The sequence below is a fragment of the Stenella coeruleoalba genome (genome assembly GCF_951394435.1).
Source record: "Stenella coeruleoalba genome assembly, chromosome: 3".
Classification (NCBI taxonomy): Eukaryota; Metazoa; Chordata; class Mammalia; order Artiodactyla; family Delphinidae; genus Stenella; species Stenella coeruleoalba.
In genome coordinates this window covers 30,354,165-30,374,974 of record NC_137148.1, presented here as the reverse complement: position 1 = coordinate 30,374,974, position 20,810 = coordinate 30,354,165, and the positions used below count along the sequence as shown (strand labels likewise).

General features: G+C 36.0%; 1 protein-coding gene across 4 annotated transcripts in view; it reads right to left on the bottom strand.

Moving 5' to 3' along the window:
- The window catches only part of NIPBL (NIPBL cohesin loading factor), a 193,268-nt gene that overhangs the window by 3,213 nt on the left and 169,245 nt on the right, over positions 1-20,810 (bottom strand). For all 4 annotated transcript variants that reach the window (XM_079916587.1, XM_079916586.1, XM_079916588.1 and 1 more), the window contains 9 exons: positions 20,643-20,797; positions 20,091-20,181; positions 17,958-18,131; positions 17,385-17,575; positions 15,362-15,469; positions 14,677-14,877; positions 11,514-11,660; positions 9,078-9,352; positions 6,734-6,908 (listed from right to left, as the gene is read on the bottom strand). In XM_079916587.1, the coding sequence (XP_079772713.1) occupies positions 6,734-6,908; positions 9,078-9,352; positions 11,514-11,660; positions 14,677-14,877; positions 15,362-15,469; positions 17,385-17,575; positions 17,958-18,131; positions 20,091-20,181; positions 20,643-20,797 (1,517 nt within the window). The remainder of the gene's footprint in view (positions 1-6,733; positions 6,909-9,077; positions 9,353-11,513; positions 11,661-14,676; positions 14,878-15,361; positions 15,470-17,384; positions 17,576-17,957; positions 18,132-20,090; positions 20,182-20,642; positions 20,798-20,810) is intronic.

The following is a 20,810-nucleotide window of genomic DNA, read 5'->3' as shown; positions in this document are numbered from 1 at the left end:
TGCAGCCTGTGAAATGAAAATCACAACCACAGAGAGACAAAATGAAAAGGCAGAGAATTATGTCCCAGATGAAGGAACGAGATAAAACCGAGAAAAACAACTAAATAAAGTGGAGATAGGCAACCTTCCAGAAAAAGAATTCAGAATAATGACAGTGAAGATGATCCAGGACCTTGGAAAAAGAATGGAGGCAAGGATTGAGAAGATGAAAGCAATGTTTAACAAAGACCTAGAAGAATTAATGAACAAATTGAGATGAATACAATAACTGAAATGAAAAATATGCTAGACGTAATCAATAGCTGAATAAGAGGCAGAAGAACGGATAAGTGACCTGGAAGACAGAATGGTGGAAATCACTGCCACGGAACAGAATAAAGAAAAAATGTAAAGAAATGAAGACAGCCTAAGAGATCTATGGGACAACATTAAATGCACCAACATTTGCATTATAGGGGTGCCAGAAGGAGAAGAGACAGAGAAAGGACCAGAGAAAATATTTGAAGAGATTATAGTTGAAAACTTCCCTAACATGGCAAAGGAAATAGCCACCCAAGTCCAGGAAGTGCAGAGTCGCAGGCAGGATAAACCCAAGGACAAATATTCCAAGATACACAGTAATCAAATTTACAAAAATTAAAGACAAAGAAAAATTATTAAAAGCAACAAGGGAAGAATGACAAATAACATACAAGGGAACTCCCATAAGGTTAACAGCTGATTTCTCAGCAGAAACGCTGCAAGCCAGAAGGCAGTGGCACGATATATTTAAAGTGATGAAAGGGAATAACCTACAACCAAGAATACTCTACCCAGCAAGGCTCTCATTCAGATTCCACAGAGAAATCAAAAGCTTTACAGACAAGCAAAAGCTAAGAGAATTCAGCAACACCAGACCAGCTTTGCAACAAATGCTAAAGGAACTCCTCTAGGTGGGAAAGAGACTAGCAACTTAAAACAATCTTGTACATATTCAGACTGCTATATCAAAACCTCATGGGAACAGCAAACCCCAAAGCTACAATAGATACAGAAAAAAGAAAAAGCAACCCAAACATAACACTAAAGATGGTCATCAAACCACAAGAGAAGAGAACAAAAGAGGAAAGAAAGAAGACCTACAGAAACAAACCGAAAACAATTAAGAAAATGGCAAAAGGAACACACATACCGATAATTACTTTAAATGTAAATGGATTAAATGTGCCAACCAAAAGACACAGGCTCACTGAACGGATACAAAAACAAGACCCATATATATGCTGTCTACAAGAGACCCACTTCAGACCTAGGGACACATACAGATTGAAAGTGAGGGGATGGAAGAAGGTATTCCATGCAAATGGAAATCAAAAGAAAGCTGCAGTAGCAATACACATATAGGACAAAATAGACTTTAAAATAAAGACTGTTACAAGAGACAAAGAAGGACACTACATAACAATCAAGGAATCAATCCAAGAAGAAGGTATAACAATTGTAAACATATATGCACCCAACTTAGGAGCACCACAATATATAAGGCAAATACTAACAGCCATAAAGGGAGAAATTTACAGTAACACAATAATAGTGGGGGACTTTTAACACTCCACTTTCATCAATGGACAGATCAGCCACACATAAAATCAGTAAGGAAACACAGTCCTTAAATGACACATTAGATCAGATGGACCTAACTGATATTTATAGAGCACTCCATCCAAAAGCAGAATACACATTTTTCTGAAGTGCACATGGAATATTCTCCAGGACTGACCACATCCTGGGCCATAAAGTGAGCCTTGGTAAATTTAAGAAAACTGAAATCATATCAAGCATCTTTTCTGACCACAACACTGTGAGATTAAAAATAAACTCCAATAAAAAGACTATAAAAACACAAATACGTGGAGGCTAAACAATATGCTACTAAACAACCAATGGATCACTGAAGAAATCAAAGAGGAAATAAAAAAAATATCTATAGAGACAAATGAAAATGAGAGCATAACAATCCAAAACCTATGGGATACAGTAAAAGCAGTTCAAAGAGGAAAGTTTATAGCAATACAACCTTACTTTTGGGAAACAAGAAAAATCTCAAATAAACAACCTAACAATACACATAAAGCAACTAGAGAAAGAACAACAAACAAAACTGAAAGTTAGTAGAAGGAAAGAAATCATAAAGATCAGAGCAGAGACAAATGAAATAGAGACAAAGAAGACAAGAGCAAAGATCAATGAAACTAAAAGCTGGTTCTTTGAAAAGATAAACAAAACTGATAAACCTTTAGCCAGACTCATCAAGAAAAAAAGGGAGAGGACTCAAATCAATAAAATGAAAAAGGAGAAGTTACAGCTGACACCACAGAAATACAAAGGATCATAAGAGACTACTATATGCAACTGTATGCCAATAAAATAGACAACCTGGAAGAAATGGACAAATTCTTACAAAGGTACAGTCTCCCCAGACTGAACCAGGAATAATTAGAAAATATGAACCAATTACAAGCACTGAAATTGAAACTGTAATTTAAAAACTCCCGGGCTTCCCTGGTGGCTCAGTGGTTGAGAATCCGCCTGCCAATGCAGATGACATGGGTTCCAGCCCTGGTCTGGGAAGATCCCACATGCCATGGAGTGGCTGGGCCCGTGAGCCACAACTGCTGAGCCTGCACTCTAGAGCCTGCGAGCTACAACTACTGAGCCCACGTGCCACAACTACTGAAGCCCGCATGCCTAGAGCCCATCCGTGCTCTGCAACAAGAGAGGCCACTGCAGTGAGAGGCCTGTGCACTGCAGCGAAGAGTAGCCCCCCTTGCTACTGGAAAAAGCTCGCGTGCAGCAACAAAGACCCAACGCAGCCAAAAAACAAACAAACAAACAAAAACTCCCCAAAAACGGAAGTTCCGGCCCTGATGGCTTCACAGGCAAATTCTATCAAACATTTAGAGAAGAGCTAACACCTAACCTTCTGAAACTGTTCCCAAAAAGTGCAGAGGAAGGAAAACTCCCAAACTCATTCTGTGAGGTCACCATTACCCTGATACCAAAACCAGACAAAGATACCACTAAAAAAGAAAATTACAGGCCACTATCACTGATGAACGTACATGCAAAAATCCTCAACAAAATACTAGCAATTCGAATTCAACAATACATTAAAAGGATCATACATCATGATCAAGTGGGATTTATCCTAGGGATGCAAGGAGTTTTCAATATCCACATATCAATCAGTGTGATACACCACATCAACAAACTGACAAAAACCATATGATCAGGACTTCCCTGGTGGCACAGTGGTTAAAAATCTGCCTGCCAATGCAGGGGACACAGGTTTGAGCCCTGGTCTGGGAAGATCCCACATGCCGTGGAGCAACTAAGCCCACGTGCCACAACTACTGGAGCCCCCGCGCCTAGAGCCCATGCTTCGCCACAAGAGAAGCCACAGCAATGAGAAGCCTGTGCACTGCAATGAAGAGCAGCTCCTGCTTGCTGCAACTAGAGAAAGCCCACACTCAGCAACAAAGACCCAATGCAGCCAAAAATAAATAAATCTATATATTAAGAAACCCCCAAATGATCATCTCAGTAGATGCAGAAAAAGCTTTTGACAAAATTCAACACCTATTTATGATAAAACTCTCCAGGAAGTGGGCACAGAGGGAACCTATCTCAACATAATAAAGGCCATATAAGACAAACCTACAGCTAGCATCATACTCAATGGTGAAAAGCTGAAAGCATTTTCTCTAAGATCAGGAACAAGACAAGGATGCCCACTCTCACCACTTTTATTCAACATAGTTTTGGAAATCCTAGCTACGGAAATCAGAGAAGAAAAAGAAATAAAAGGAATCCAAATTGGAAAAGAAGACGTTAAACTGTCACTGTTTGCAGATGACATGATACTATACATATAAAATCCTAAAGATGCTATCAGAAAATTACTAGAGCTCATCAATGAATTTGGTAAAGTTGCAGGATACAAAATTAATACACAGAAATGTGTTGCATTTCTACACACTAACAATGAAAGATCAGAAAGAGAAATTCAAGAAACAATCCCATTTACCACTGCATGAAAGAGAATAAAATACCTAGGAATAAACCTACCTAAGGAGGCAAAAGACCTGTACTCCGAAAACTATAACATGCTGATGAAAGAAACCAAAGAAGACACAGATGGAAAGATATATCATGATCTTTGATTGAAAGAATAAATATTGTCAAAATGACTGTACTACCCAAGGCAATCTACAGATTCAATGCAATCCCTATCAAATTACCAATGGCATTTTTCATAGAACTAGAACAAAATATCTTAAACTTTGTATGGAGACACAAAAGACCCCAAAATAGCCAAAGTAATCTTGAGAAAGAAAAATGGAGCTGGAGGAATCGGGGTCCCTGACTTCAGGCTATACTACAAAGCTTTAGTCATCAAAACAGTATGGTACTGGCACAAAAACAGAACTACAGATCAATGGAACAGGACAGAAAGCCCAGAAATAAACCTACCCACCTATGGTCTATTAATCTATGACAAAGAAGGTAAGACTATACAATGGTGGAAAGACAGTCTCTTCAACAAATGGTGCTGGGAAAACTGGACAGCTACATGTAAAAAAATGAAATTACATCATTCTTTAACACCATACACAAAAATACGCTCAAAATGGATTAAAGATCTACATGTGAGACTGGACATTATAAATCCTCCTAGAGGAAAACACAGGCAGAAACGGACACTCTCTGACATAAATTGCAACAATATCTTTTCTGATCCATCTCCCAGAGTAATAGAAAAAGAAACAAAAATAAACAAATGGGACCTAATTAAACTCAAAAGCTCTTGCACAGCAAAGGAGACCATAAACAAAATGAAAAGACAACCCACATATTGGGAGAAAATATTTGCAAATGATGTGATTGACAAGGGATAGTCTCCAAAATTTACAAACAGCTCATGTGGCTTAATATCATCAAAACAAATAACCCAATCAAAAAATGGGCAGAAGACCTAGACATTTTTCCAAGGAAGACATACGGATGGCCAAGAGGCACATGAAAGGGTGTTCAACACTGCTAATGATTAGAGAAATGCAAATCAAAACTACAATGAGATATCACCTCACACCAGTCAAAACGGTTATCATCAAAAAATCTACAAACAATAAATGCTGGAGATGGTGTGGAGAGAAGGGAACCCTCCTACACTGTTGGTGGGAATGTAAATTGGTACAACCACTATGTAGAACAGTATGGAAGTTCCTTAAAAAACTAAAAATAGAGCTACCATGTGACCCTGCAATCCCACTCCTGGGCATATACCCAGAAAAAAACATGGTCCGAAAGGATACATGCACCCCAATGTTCACTGCAGCACTGTTTACAATAGCCAAGACATGGAAGCAACCTAAATGTCCATCAACAGAGGAATGGATAAACAAGATGTGGTACATATATACAATGGAATATTACTCAGCCATAAGAAAGAATGAAATAATGCCATTTGCAGCAACATGGATGGACCTAGAGATTGTCATACTGAGTGAAGTCAGACAGAGAAAGAGAAATATCATATGATGTTGCTTTATGCGGAATCTAAAAAAAATGGTACAAATGAGCTTTATTTACAAAACAGAAATGGACTCACAGACTTAGAGAATGAACTTATGGCTACTGCGGGGGAAGGGTAGAGGGAATGGATAGTTAGGGAGTTTGGCACTGACATGTACACACTGCTATATTTAAAAAGGATAACCAACGAGGACCTACTGTATAGCACAGGGAACTCTGCTCAATGGTATGTGGCAGCCTGGATGGGAGGGGAATCTGGGAGAGAATGGATACATGTATATGTATGGTTGAGTTGCTTGGCTGTGCACCTGAAACTATCACAACATTGTTAATTGGCTATACTCCAATACAAAATAAAAAGTTAAAAAAAAATCTAAAAAAACCCCACCCAACTCCCCATTCCTCCCCATTCCTGCCCCCCCACCCCGTAACTTCTGTTCTATTTTCTGACTCTCTGAATTTGCCTTTTTCTTTTTTTGGGCTACACTGCAGCTTGAGGGATCTTAGTTCCCTGACCTGGGATTGAACCTGGGCCCTCGGCAGTGAAAGCACGGAGTCCTAACCACTGGACTGCCAGGGAATTCCCTGAATTTGCCTATTCTTAAAGACACTTCAAAAGCACAGTTTATACACTCACATACTCACATACTTCTTAGATGGGTCTATATGTAACAGATATACAAATACACACACACACACACACACACACACACACACACTTGTACTGCTTCTGTAAGAATACATGAAAAAGTAGTAATACTGGTTGCCAGAAGGAAGAGGAATAGAATGGCTGAAGAGGGCAGGAGGATGACTTTTCATGGTTTTTCCTTTGATGAAATATAAACCATGTAATCCACTGAATTAAAAAAATACATATATAGTCACAGCTTTTCTCTAAAACTTGCCTAAAAACTTTGCTTTTCACTAAAATAAAGTTAGTGGTCAGCTGGTATTTCCTAGGAAAAAACAATTGTAGTGCAGTGGGTGAAGCGGGAAAGACAAGCTTAAACTAACTCATTAAAACTACATAGACAAAAATAAGGAGTGATGGGTCGCGAAGCATACCTTCAATGAAAGGAGGTAGCTATCTGTCTCAAAAGAATTTACTTTTTAAAAAAGTCATTATCAAAATTAAATATATTTTGGTTTCACTACTCACATCTAGATACTGTTTTACTATACTCCTCTTCACATCTTCAGTGATTCTGGAATTAGCCATATCACTCCGCAGGAAGTCCAGTGTTTGTTTGGGATGAAAATGAACTCCTGTTTTTCGGTTTATCGCTTTATCATACACTTTTGCAGATTCAGATGGAGAGTATTTCTGAATTTTACTGTTTTGGGAAAGCAAAACCATTAACTTAAAACAAATTTTTTAGGCATTTACATTTAAATTGATTCTAGTTAAATTTTATTTAGTTATAATTAAACTTTTTGTTATATAGATTTTAACCAGTGAAACTGTATACAAAATAAATATAATTTTAAAAAGGGAAGTAAAGACACAAAATCAAAGATTAAAAAGAATACTCTCTTGTTTCTGTCAGTATTTGTCTTGAATAGAGGTATCATCTAAATGAAAGTAGTTTCTCATGTCTATTTCTTAGCACCATGATTGTGACTGTAGGACAGTTTTAATGTAACTACTCAATACTACCTAACTGGTTTACCTCCTTCTACTGTTTTGTGCCCCAACTATTCATTCTCTACACAGTGACCAGAATTATTGCTTACAAACCTGTTTCACATTATTAACAACTCTGTTTCAAAATTTTTCCAACACCTTAGCACTGCCCCAAGACTTTACAACGTTTTAAATTATTCTGAATTACAGGCGTATCTTGGAGACGTTGCGGGTTTGGTTCCAGACCATCGTGATAAAGCAAATATTGCAATAAAGCAAACCACATGAATTTTTTTGTTTCCCAATGTGTATAAAAGTTACGTTTACACTATATTATAGTCTATTAAGTGTGCGACAGCATTATGTCTAAAAACAACATACATATCTTAATTTAAAAATATTTTATTGCTAAAAAAATGCTAACTATCATCTGAGCCTTCAGTGAATCGTAATCTTTTTGTAATAGCAACATCAAAGGTCACTACAAAACATAATAATAAAAAAATTTAAATACTGTAAGAATTACCAAAATGTGACACAGAGACACAAAGTGAACAAATGCTGTTGGAAAAATGGAGCCGACACACTTGCTTGATGCAGGGTTGCCACAAACCTTCAATTTGAAAAAAATGCAGTATCTGCGAAGTGCAATAAAACAAGGTATGCCTGTGGCTGCCAATATTTAACATCGAGATAGTTCTCATTAAAATCTGGATTATCTAGCTTCTCTTGAAAAGATGGAAGCTCTGGCCACATTGTTCGCACTCTCTTCCATGGCAACAAGCTGATGAACATCTGAGTAATATCTAAACCCTTTAGAAGAAACATGTTCTTTTCATTTTGCCACTGACCTACCAGGTCTACTTTACTCATTTCATTATCTGTCCCTACGAACATGTGACTTCATAGGGTTTCAATGAATGTGAAAAATGTCCAGAATTCCACGGGTACAGGCAGAAAAGAGATACCTATAGTGATTGACAATGGGTAAAATTATAGGGCACTCTAAGTTATTAGTACTTTTCTATCTCTTATTTGATAGTGTACATTAAAGGCTGCTAGACTGTTAGAACTTAGCCTAGTTGGTCTGCATCTATTCTTCATTCATAGCTCTTCTTTTTTAAATAAAATTTATTTATTTTTGGCTGTGTTAGGTATTCATTGCTGCGCACAGGCTTTCTCTAGCTGCGAGTGAGCGGGGGCTACTCTTCGTTGCAGTGCGCGTGCTTATCATTGTGGTGGCTTCTTTTGTTGCAGAGCACAGGCTCCAGGCACGCCGGCTTCAGTAGTTGTGGCATGCGGGCTCAGCAGTGGTGGCTCGCGGGCTCTAGAGCGCAGGCTCAGTAGTTGTACTGCACGGACTTACTTGCTACGTGGCATGTGGGATCTTCCTAGACCAGGGCTCGAACCCATGTCCCCTGCATTGGCAGGCAGACTCTTAACCACTGCACCACCAGGGAAGTCCCCACAGCTCTTTAAAAACTTGAATTTGTTATCTATTTTTAAGGTTAGTCTAATTCTCTTTTAAGTATATTAATACTTATATATAATATAAGAATATATTATATATGTATAATATATATATATATAATAAAAGAATATATAATTCTCTTTTAAGTATATTAAGGATTTAAGTCCTCTAATTTATAATTTATAATGCATTATCTCCAATTAGAGGAATAGTTTTCCTCTCTTCAATAACAGAATGGACAAATTATGGTAGATTATACAACAAAATAGTATACACCAATTAAAAGGAACAAATTCCTTTTTTAAAAAGAGCATTTTAAATATTCAGCATGCAATCAAAACTGGGTTTCATATTTGTTCATTATTTGAACACAGCAAGTTTTTTCTCTCACTGCTTATGCAACCTTACCTATCAGAAAATCCACAGAGATTCTTCAAATGTTGTTTTAACATCAGAAGCAATAAAATACCCTGGGAGACATTTGCAAACTCAATTAAAGGAGCTGAATTTTCTGGCAAACATTTCATCACTGAGTTTATATCATCTTCTGAATCTGAATCTGAATCTGAATCTACACGTTTCCGTGACTTCCGAGGCCTGGAGACTTCTTCTTCACTCTCGCTTGACTCATTTTCCTTAGGAGGAGATGATTTTCTCTCTTTCCTTTTGTCTTTTACCATAGACTGAAAAAAAAGAGGAAATTATTCTGTCTGAAAAATAATAAAACAAAAATACGACTACAACTATACATATGTGCCATTTAACAGCTTCAGAAGTATCCTTATATTAATATTTTATATACTGAAACCCTCTGATTTTCCATAAACAACTGGGGATGCAATCCTTGGGGGAAAAAATTATGTTCCAAGACTAAATAAAATCCACTCCTTCAACCACTGTTCCACCCTCCCTAAACCATTCTGAAATATCATTCAAAGGGAGAGAATTTTCTTATAGTAATGAAAGATAAATTAGTTATAGAAGTAACAATTTGATATACAGGTAAGCCATTATAGAGGAAAAGAAGTAATTATAATTTTTTTTTGTGTGTGTGTGGTACGCGGGCCTTTTACTGTTGTGGCCTCTCCCGTTGCGGAGCAGAGGCTCCGGACACGCAGGCTCAGCGGCCATGGCTCACGGGCCGAGCCGCTCTGCGGCATGTGGGATCTTCCCGGACCGGGGCACGAACCCGTGTTCCCTGCATTGGCAGGTGGACTTCTCAGCCACTGCGCCACCAGGGAAGCCAGTAATTATAATTTAACTGGGGAAAATATAATAGGCTTGATTTCCCCAGCTTCTATCAAACTCTCCCTTTTAAGAACTTTTCAGCAAGATAATGTGCAACTTTCTTTAAATACTTAAATTCTGGTTTTTTGTACTTTACGAAACTGTTAGCTTTTAAAAAGAAACAAAGTCAGCTGGTTTCAAGGTGGAAAAGACCAGATTACAAAGCAATATTCAAAATGTAACTGCTAAAAAATAAAACAGGAGAATACAAGTATATGTACAACAGTAAGTGAAGTAAAATAAGATAACATGATGGATCAAGTTCCTGGGAAATTATTAACCTCTCAAACTTTAATGTGCATATTAAACAACTAGAGATTTTGTTAAAAATGCAAACTCTGTTTCAACAGGTCTAGGGTGGAGTCTGAGGTTCTGCAGGTCTAACAAGCTCTCAGGTGAGGCCAGTGCTACTGGTCTCGGTCCGCACTTCCAGTAGCAAGGGTTTAGATACTTCTGTAATTCCAACCCTTAGGTATTAAAAAGATCTCCCTGGGCTTCCCTGGTGGCGCAGTGGTTGAGAGTCCGCCTGCTGATGCAGGGGACACGGGTTCGTGCCCCGGTCTGGGAAGATCCCACATGCCGTGCAGCGGCTGGGCCCGTGAGCCATGGCCGCTAAGCCTGCGCGTCTGGAGCCTGTGCTCCACAATGGGAGAGGCCATAACAGTGAGAGGCCCGCATACAGCAAAAAACCCCCAAAAGAACAAAAAACCAAAACCAAAACCAAAAAAGGATCTCCCTGATTTACGAGTTTGACCAGGCTGAGTTTTGAGCACTACGATATTGTAAAATGAGATATATACTTATATCATCAGGTACATGAAAATACTCCAATTAATTTACAAAGAATGGAAATTACTGAGTGCACCTACTATGTACCCAGGGCTATACCAGGTGCTTTTACAATGAAACCAATTATATTTCCTTCTTAAAAACCATGAAAGAAAAGATACAAAGTTTACAACAAAAAAGTTAGTAAAGATTTTGGGCATACAATATGCCAACTCCATTATGATGCTGGTGTTCAGGGATAATAAGCAAATCAATAGTATAAATTTTCTGTGTTTACTTGTAAGTAAGCTACTTATATTTATTCTGTATTTCTTCAAGTATACTACTATTATCTACAGCATTACCAGATTTATAAAATAGCAAAGTGTTTTAAAATGGGGTTTAAACAAATATATGAATGAACACCAAACACTTAAGGTCAATGCTTGAAGTGAGATAAAGCGGGATGGCTTATCAAGAGAACAATCCACGTGTGTGTGTGTGTGTGTGTGTGTGTGTGCGTGCGCGCGCATGCACACGTGCACGTGTGTGTGTATAAATTCCACCTAAATGATCTGGAATGAAATGGTTTTAAGATCTTTCTTAACGGAAATGAAATGGCAACCCACTTCCTCTCCCCAATTCAAGCACTACCCAGATTTCAGTTAAGTTTATTTAGAAAGATTTTATATACCTATGAAAAGAATAAAAAGAACAATGAGAAACAAAACAGTGAAAATAGCATGCCTGTACTTTGAAAGATTAAGAATAGTAATGTGTGTAACTTACCTCCTTGAACGACTGCAGTAGGTTACTACCAGAAACTGAGAGTGTAATGTCTATATGATGCATTATAAACAACGGCTCTTCCTGTGTCTGGTATGGAAAACAGGCTAGATTGTCTGCTATATACAAGAGCATATTCACTTCTGTTTTCTGTAAATTTTAGAAAAAAAGGTACACATGTTTAGTGGATAATCTAGAAATCCATCACAAAAGCCTTTTTAGAGAAAATATTACAGGGCACTTTCACCTCAGTTAATGTTTCAGAACGAGAGAGAGAGTTGGGGAGCGGAAGAGGGAAGGAAGAAGGGAGGATGTGGAACAGAAACGGATTTTACAGAATAATCTTAAACCCATTTTAAGAGATTGCATAATGACTTAAACCATGGTACCTTAAGAAGGGAAGGGGTGAACTTTTTTAGTGCACCCAAGTGGGAGTCCCTGAAGTTTTCTTATAGAGTATATAGAATCTTTAAGATAAATCCATACCACATCAGAAAGTATACATATGAATTCATAATTATTTGTCATTGTGCCTCTAAAAGTTTAACCCATATGGAGATCAGTTACACACAGTTACTATTCTGCCTTCAAAAGTAAGTGGTAATTATAGTACTAATATGTGGGTTAAAAAAAAATCAAAGTTCATGTACTCATAAAACAATTGTCAGTTTCCTATGTGTACATAATTTAGAATATCAGAGTCATTCTGACGGTGTTACCAGTTTCACACCAAAAAACTAATGCTGGCAAATTATGGTTACTACTAGTTGTTTGCTTAAAAAGAAGTAACAAACTGAGATTTTCAGCATTTACATGATGATACAGAATATAAACAGAAAGACATGTTAATACTTAAATTCCTTTAAAACATTTATAGCTTAAAAAAAAAGAAAAAATAGGCAATTAAAAAACACTCCTTCCTACCATCTCCCTTATCCTGCTGTCCAAACAACATAAAATACAGTATCAGCAGTAGTAATAACAAAAATCCCATAGGACAGACGGAATGAACTTGCTGTTAGTACTCATGAAACCCGCACGTTTTTATTTTTAAATATGTATCAATACCTACATGTTAAAGTTGGAAAAATACAGACAAGCCTTTTCCTTCCTGAAACCTTCTTCCTTAGTTTTCTCTTCCTAGCTCTTTGACTATTCCTCTTCTATCTCCTCAAACCAACTCCTTTTCAAACTGCTTTTAGCAACATTCTGTTCTTTTAGGTGCTTAGGACAAAAATATTTCAGTTATCCTTTGACTATTCTCACAGACTCTCATTTAATTTATTCCTTCCTCACAACGTTTCTTCTTTTCTTTCCTACTGTCATTGTTTTCTTTCCAGCTTTCATCGTAACAGGTCAATCCCGTATTACCTTCAATGTGAACACAATGCTAAAAAATCTGTGTTCCTAAAATGCTCTCTGGCACCTGTCCTCATCACTGAATTTAACACTTTCAACAGTTTTCCACTGTCTACAAGATCCTCCATTAACCATGCCTCATTATGATCTTGCTGCTGCAGTTAAATAACATCTATTCATTATTTCCCACACATTCTTTTTTTAAAAAAAATATTTATTTATTTATTATTTATTTATTTTGGCTGCACCAGTCTTAGTTGTGGCATGCGGGATCTTCGCTGCGGCATGAGGGATCCTTAGTTGCAGCATGTGGGATCCTTAGTTGTGGCATGCATGCAGGATCCAGTTCCCCCACCAGGGATTGAACCCAGGCCCCCCACGTAGGGAGCATGGAGTCCCATCCACTGGACCACCAGGGAAGTCCCTCCCACACATTCTTATCTTTGTACCTTTATTCATGTTTTTACACCTGCCCTGCCTTAAGAGTAGATCCATCTTATCCCCTAGGCCTTCAGAGATTTGTTCCTCCTCTGACATCCACTGTATTATGACAGCTGGATTTCCAGTTTAGCATTTCACATGCTGAGGTGACAGAGCATCCAGCTAATGATATACAGCAGGCAATGAAACCACGTAGGAATTAAGCTCAGAAAGGAGATAAAGACTAGGGCAGTATCGATACAAACCACCGGGACTCAGATTATGCTAATCTTAACCGTTAGTTCCTTTACTTAGTGTCCTATCCCTCCGACTGGAGGTAAGATCCAATGAGGAAAAGAGCACTATATCATAGCATTTTGTACTCCTATCTAAATATCTTACACACAATGAAAGCTTAATACTGATGACAGCCCTGATGATGACTAAAATTATAGTCCAAGTAGTTCTAAAATAGAAGTTTGTTATATTTATTTGTTAGATAATATATCCAAAAATTTCATGTTGTACTTAAAAAGAAGAGGTCTAATAAGACATCTACATTCTGGTAATTTTAATTTTACTTTATTGAAAAAATCTGGTGTTGGAACAGCAACAAAGTTAAGCTATCAAGTGATTAAAATAGGAAAAAAGTATTTTTTTTCTTTTTAAAGCTTTACACAATACACTAATTGGTAAGCTCTACGTGGAAAGATACCACATCTGTCCCATTTACTATTTTATCTTCATCTCCTAGCACAATGCTACCATAACGAATAAATATTGATATAAGATGAATGAAAAAATTGAGATAAGCTTAAAGAACAGGATGTTTTATTTTCTTGCCTTATGGTCGTGGCCAATACAACTTGTGCAATAGCCTCCTAAAGGGTCAAAATTGTAATTACACAAAAGTGGGCTCTTCATTAAAGGAGGTCAGGCTGAACAACCAGGGATCTCAGCAGCCAAAACCGTATTAGAATAGTTACTCTAACAGCATTCAAGTCTGACAGAAACAAGCGAAATTTCACTTCATCTATCCATCCATCTATCTATGTAATCTATCCCTGGAAGTGACAGTTTAGTAACGTAGCTTATTTAAAGGTATGCTTAAAGGAACTGCTATCAAAGTTTATAAGACACTCAGTATGGAAACACAATTATACTTTATCCCACAATTATACTTTATCCCTCATTGTGTTTATTCTCATGCAAAATTTCCCCTTCAATTTTGACTGTATACCTTGCAATTAACATAGACCTAAATAAACACATTTAAGATAGCCTCTATTATTTACTAAAATGGTAATATTTTTAAAATGTTGGCTACTTTAGGCATAAAATTTATAGAACACTTATTTTCTTAAAATAATAAGTTTTTAATACTTACTGCTGTGTCGTCAAACAGGTTGAGTAAAGAAATTAGAAAGGCTCGTCTGTGTTGGCGGTTTCCACGGATCATGGAGTAAAGGTGTGAACACAAAGCACTAGAGGACTCATCTTGTCTGAAACCTCTTACAGGATCTTTTAGGCATGTATTGATTGCCTGTTGTACCTGGTAAGACATCTTCATACCAGCCACCGCTTTCATCTGAAATCAATAAAAGCCTTATTTTTGTCACAGAAATTAGAAGAGTCAAATTAAAAATATAATTTTGAGTATTATAGTTCAAGGCAAACTTCATTATTTGGTTTTCTTTAAAATAATAAAAATCATAGAATGCAAGTGCTGGAAGGAATACTGCAGATCATCTACTGCAATCTGCTCATTTTATAGAAGAAACAAATGGAGACTCAGAAGAGCCATCACTGCCAAGATACAAAGTAGGGACCAGAACCCATGCATCCTGATTTTTATCCTGTGTGCGTGCTGTACTGTTACCTCTAGCTCAATTTTAAGAGTTAATTTTAAACTAGAGTAAACACCCTGGGGGACAAACTTAGTTGCATGTTTAAAAGTAACTACTAAGCAAAATATTTTATTCTAATATGAATCTGAGCACAACATTTGCTAAAGAAATGGTTTACCAAAGAACGATGTTTAAATTTAGATTGCACAATTTAAAAATACATACATGAATAAATCCAGCATATTTTTTGTCTATTTCCACAAGCTGCTGATCAGCCTTGTTCCGCATAGCTGGTTCTGGGTCTGTGCCCATAGCAATTAAATATGGTACACACTGGAAATAAAAATAAAGAATTCATAAGACATCACCATAGTAAAAGCTCTATATGTATCTTGATATATGTTAAAACTTGCTACATATCTGGGACATATGAATTTAGCTTTATAGGCCTTCCTATAAATGCCATGGTTTAGTGTTTTTTTTTAAAAACTATTAACCTTCCCTTAAATCTTTCCCTTAAAGCAAAAAAGCACTGGAGTATCAGCAAGAAAATAATGTGGTGAAATTTAAGCAATTTCAGTGTGATTTTAAGGTTCTTTAAAACTAAAGGGCTCCCAGACTAAGAATATCCATTTAAGATTATGATATATACTACAAATGTATAATTCAATAATTTTTCAAGCCTGACTGAATTTTCTATGTAAAGATAATAGAGGGGAAAAAGTAATTTGTCTTCCATACTCAAACCTAGAAAAATATAAATTTTTTCTCACAAAGTTGATTTTAAATATGGCTTCAATGGTCAGACAGTTGGATAGCTAGCAATTTGGTAACAGCCATACTCACTGTACACTTCTAAAAGTCAGGAAACACCACTACTATGTTAAGTGAATCTGAATTAGATAGAGGTGAGGAGGTGAGAAAAACAACAACAAACAAACAAAAAACAACTTAAAAAAAGTAGACACAGCACTAACTGAAATGGGTCATCATGAATTAAATCCTGAATTGGGGTGGGGTGGGGGGGAGAAATCCACAAAGAATATTATTAGCTTAACTTACAAAATATGAAAATGAACTATATATTAGATAATATTGTATCAATCTTAAATTTCCTGAATTTGATGACTGCATTATGATTTTGTAAGAGAATGTCCTTGTTCTTAAAAAAATATACGCTGAAGTGTTTGGAGGTAAAGAATCATGATATCTGAAACTTACTATCAAATGATTTGGAAAAAAGTGTACGTATTAAGAGAGAGAGAGAAAGCAAATGTGGCAGAATGTTAACAAATGGTGAAATATAGGTGAAGAGTATAAAGAAGTTTATTGTACCACTCTTGCAATTTTTTTTATAATTGTAAAATTTAAAAGAAAAGCTTAAAAAGAGAAGATATAATAAAAGCACAACCACCTGAGACCATTTAGAATACCAGCAAAGAGCCCTAAGTATCTAAAAAATTCAGGAGTATCAACATAGTACTGTATACTTAATTAAGTAATCTTGCCCTGAATCATGAAGAACAGGCTAAATACGCATTACTGTGTTTTGTTTCAGGACACAGGGAAGAACACAGCATAACAACATAGAGCATATTTTAGAAAAGTTCCACAAAACATAGCCAAAATAAAAATCTTGAGGGTACAGGCTTTGGTTATCTAACAAATTTACTTCTGCCCCTCCTGAACATGTCAGATGGTGAATACTACAACATCAGAATTAGCTGCCAATTCCTTGTAGTACTAATATGTCTTGAGTACATCATCTAGTCTACACATCAGTGTTTTGAGGTGTTGGGTACTTGATATTACTTCCAATTAAAGATGAAGGAACTGAGTTCAGATTATATAGGTTATTTTTCTGTGGACTAAAATCCACCCTGTTTAAGACAGATTATACTCTTAACCCCAGTTACATTACATATTTGACATTACATACGGTTGGTTCTTAGAGATAAGAGTCAATATCAATTAAAACATATCTATCATTTCAGAAGAAATAATTCGGAGTACGTATTCTGCAAATATAAATTGGAAGTTTGTTTAATAGAGATGTTATGAATATATGGGTATTTTGCAGTAAAGACAACCTAAAAGATGGACTAAAACTTGGATTCTTAAGAGTTTGGGACAAAAAAAATCAACAACTAAGAGGAATAACGAACTACTTATTTTCTAATCACCAAGTCGTCAAATGGCAACAAATCTGGCTCTTTTGCTAAGTGCCGCTGCTATAAAACATACTTACCTGAACTGGATGAATAAGACCTTGGTTTAGAGTCAATGCAATGACATTTAGGGCAAAGTGGCGTACACTTGATTGGGTGTGAAAAAACGCCTCGAGCACCTGTTTGAGGTAAAGCTGCATGATGGAACTACTCATCCCTGAGGAAACATCACCCATTTCTTTTAAATCTTCCTGTTTTGCAACCTTCTTCCCTACAAAAGGAAGTAAACATACTAAGAACATGTACATTAACTTTACTAAATACTCTAAATTAGGCCACAACCAAAAGCACAAAATGTTATAGCTGTCCCAATGGTTCTCAATTTTTTTTTTTTTTTTGGGGGGAGGAGGGTCTGTTAGAGACTCTTTGAGAACCTGATGAGAACTATAATCTCTCTCCCTCCATCAAAATGTTTTCGTCTGCACATATATTAAATTTTATAAACTACTTCAGGGAGTTTATGAAGGATTCTTCTTTAACGGAACTCCTTTACCTAAAATTCCTTATCTATTAGATATCTGGATTAAAAAAGAGTCATAGGGTATGCTAACTGCAGCTACACTCTGCATTTTTGAAAGTATGTTTTTACTTACAGTCTCTATCTGCCTGCTGCATACGTGTATCTTCTTCTTGTAGGTAGGTCTGGAGGTTTTTTAACACCTGTATTTTTAAATTTACTGAGGAGTTTTTATCAGATAAAATATTATTGTATAGATTTTTCACCTCTTGCTCAAACATTAGACTTGGATGTTGAATAAAGGCAAATCCTAAAGAAGAGAGAAAACAAAAATTCTCTTGATATATTCACATTAAAATTAAATATAACATTTAATGTTGATAAAATTATATAAACAGCTCCTTATTTCAAAAATTAAAACTTAAAATGACTGGAAGAATATGCTGGTGGCCTTACCTAGAGAAGTATTACAGCAGGTACTTCTTTCCCCATGAATTAAAAACAAGAAATTGCATTTCAAAGGAGAATTTCACACAAGAGGAAACCTTGAGGAGGGAGCAGGGCCTAGTGGCTAGGGGAGTGGATTAGGAGTCAGGAGTCTTGGGTTCTATTCCTGGCTCCACCACTGACTTGTAGTGTGACCTTAGGTGAGTCACATAATATCTCTGTGCCTCAATTCTCCATCTGTAAAATGGGGACAATAATATTTACCACCCACCTACCTCAATGGGATATTTTCAGGATTTAAGAGGTAATGTCTGCAAACATTTTTTAGATTCCTAGCAGAAGGTACTACCTTGGAGCTACTAAAAATATATATATTGAAATATATTCATTTGATGAAATGGAATAATTCTAAAATAAAGCTTAAAATCTTCTATTTGTTTCTCATATGTCATTATAATTGAAGCCACAATGCTGAATTCTACAACCACAAGCTAATAAGCAGCAAAATAATATTGTCCATGTTTATTTGTACAAAATGCTTATTTATGTGAGATAAAATGAAGATCCTTGATGAAAGCAAGTATTATGGATGCCAAATAACAAACTAAATTCAAAGCATAGAGTGATCAGATAACTAGCCCAAGGTGACACAGGATAACTATGGCCCAGGCAAGATGTCTTTTATCAACTAGTCTAAAGGCACTATTTTCTGGATAGTGCTGCAAGTTAAAATTTACACTCTTTGTTCTCTGAATTAGATGTAACACTATTAGTTTTTGCCACTTTATAGAATGTATGTCCAGATTGAATATTCAAATGTATACATGTGACTTAAAAGATAATACTCTATCAATATAACTCTCTAGTAAGTGACATCTGAATTTTTACTATATTTGCTATATGTAATTTTCTGAAAGAGATGAAGAAGTAATAAGATATTAAGATTTAAATTTATTTAAAGAAATCAGTAAACATTTAATGAAGTTTGGGTGACTTAGAAATATTAGCAACTGTCCATGCATATTAAATTATAAACCTTGCTAATGCTGCCAAAATAAAATTTCTAAATAAGTTGTTAACCTTACTGAGTAGCTTTACACGTATTTGTAAAAAACAGAACAAACAACAACAACACAAAAACCTGGAGAGAGTGCTCTTCTAATTTTTTTTACAGTGCATTCATTTCAGGTACTTTAATTCTACCCTTCTCATATTTCTCCCATATACCAATATCTTTCCAGATAAGCCACAAAAACCTAATTTTCTGCAAAGACATGTATTTATTACATCAATGATCCCTGAACAATAATACAGGAAAAGTATACATCCAAATTGTTCCTGTGGGGTTGTTTACCCTGTGCTTCTATATAAATAAATGTTTGGGTAGACTGCCCATTGTTTTCACCTTAGAAGAGGCAGACACATATAATGACAAAACTTTGCAAAGAAAAAGAACAATTTAAAAAATATGCAACAGCACAAATTCTTCTATATCACCTTTCTTTATTAAAGTATTTTAATGAATGTTTTTATGAAACCCTATGAATTAGGGGTAGAAGAATGTATTGTCATCTCTATTTTACTAATGAGGAAACTGACAAATAGAAGTTACACGACTTGCTCAAAGTTACCCAGGAAGTCACTGGATGAACCAATAATGGAACCCAGTTGTTTTAATCCCCAGACTTATATTTGAGATACCAGATCCTACTTTAAACAAAAACATACTTAAATAACTCAACAATTTAAATTCACAACATTTTAAAATTTGCTCAACCTCTCAAACAACTAAAGAATATGCAGAAATTTAGACTTATCTTACCTAGACCAATGATAGCTTTTGTTTGTACTTCTTCATCTGAATGCTTTGTAAAATACATCAATAGTTCAAGTACCTTATCCTTTATGTTAACCTAAGGGGGAAAAAAACCATGTTAAAGTGTATAAGGAAGAGTTAACTTAGATCGGTTTTCAACTATAAAGGAAAAAAATACCTAAAAGCAAACAATGAGAATTTCCACATGTGAACTTTACTAAGGAATAATTCACCAATACATTTATAAATCCATAAATTTTAGAACAGTGACATTCATTGAGAATGTTAAAAAAATGAACTGCTGCTGACATAAGCAGTGTGCCTACTAACACAAAGCTGATATAACTTGCGTAAACTTATCTTATTATGGACCTGTAACAAACAGTTCATGGATCAGAAGCCAGTCTGAGGACCATGCTTTGAGTAGCACTGTTTCAGAACTAAACCAGACTACCCTAATGCCGCCTTCATCCTGAGTCATTACAGTCATTTTCAATGCCCAGGGTCACACAGTTCTGTTTTTAAAGCATACTAAATAATTAATATTAGGATCTTTACCTTACTGTTGCCTTTAAAATCTTCCAGATCAAAATCAAAATGCCGACATAGTGCTCCAACAGTGAAAAGGGATCTAAGAAGTGCCGGTTTGTTTGTTAGCAGTGAAGTGTTATTTGGGTCCTCTTGGTGCTGACTTTTTAATTTTGAAATGGCACCTAATAAAGTAAG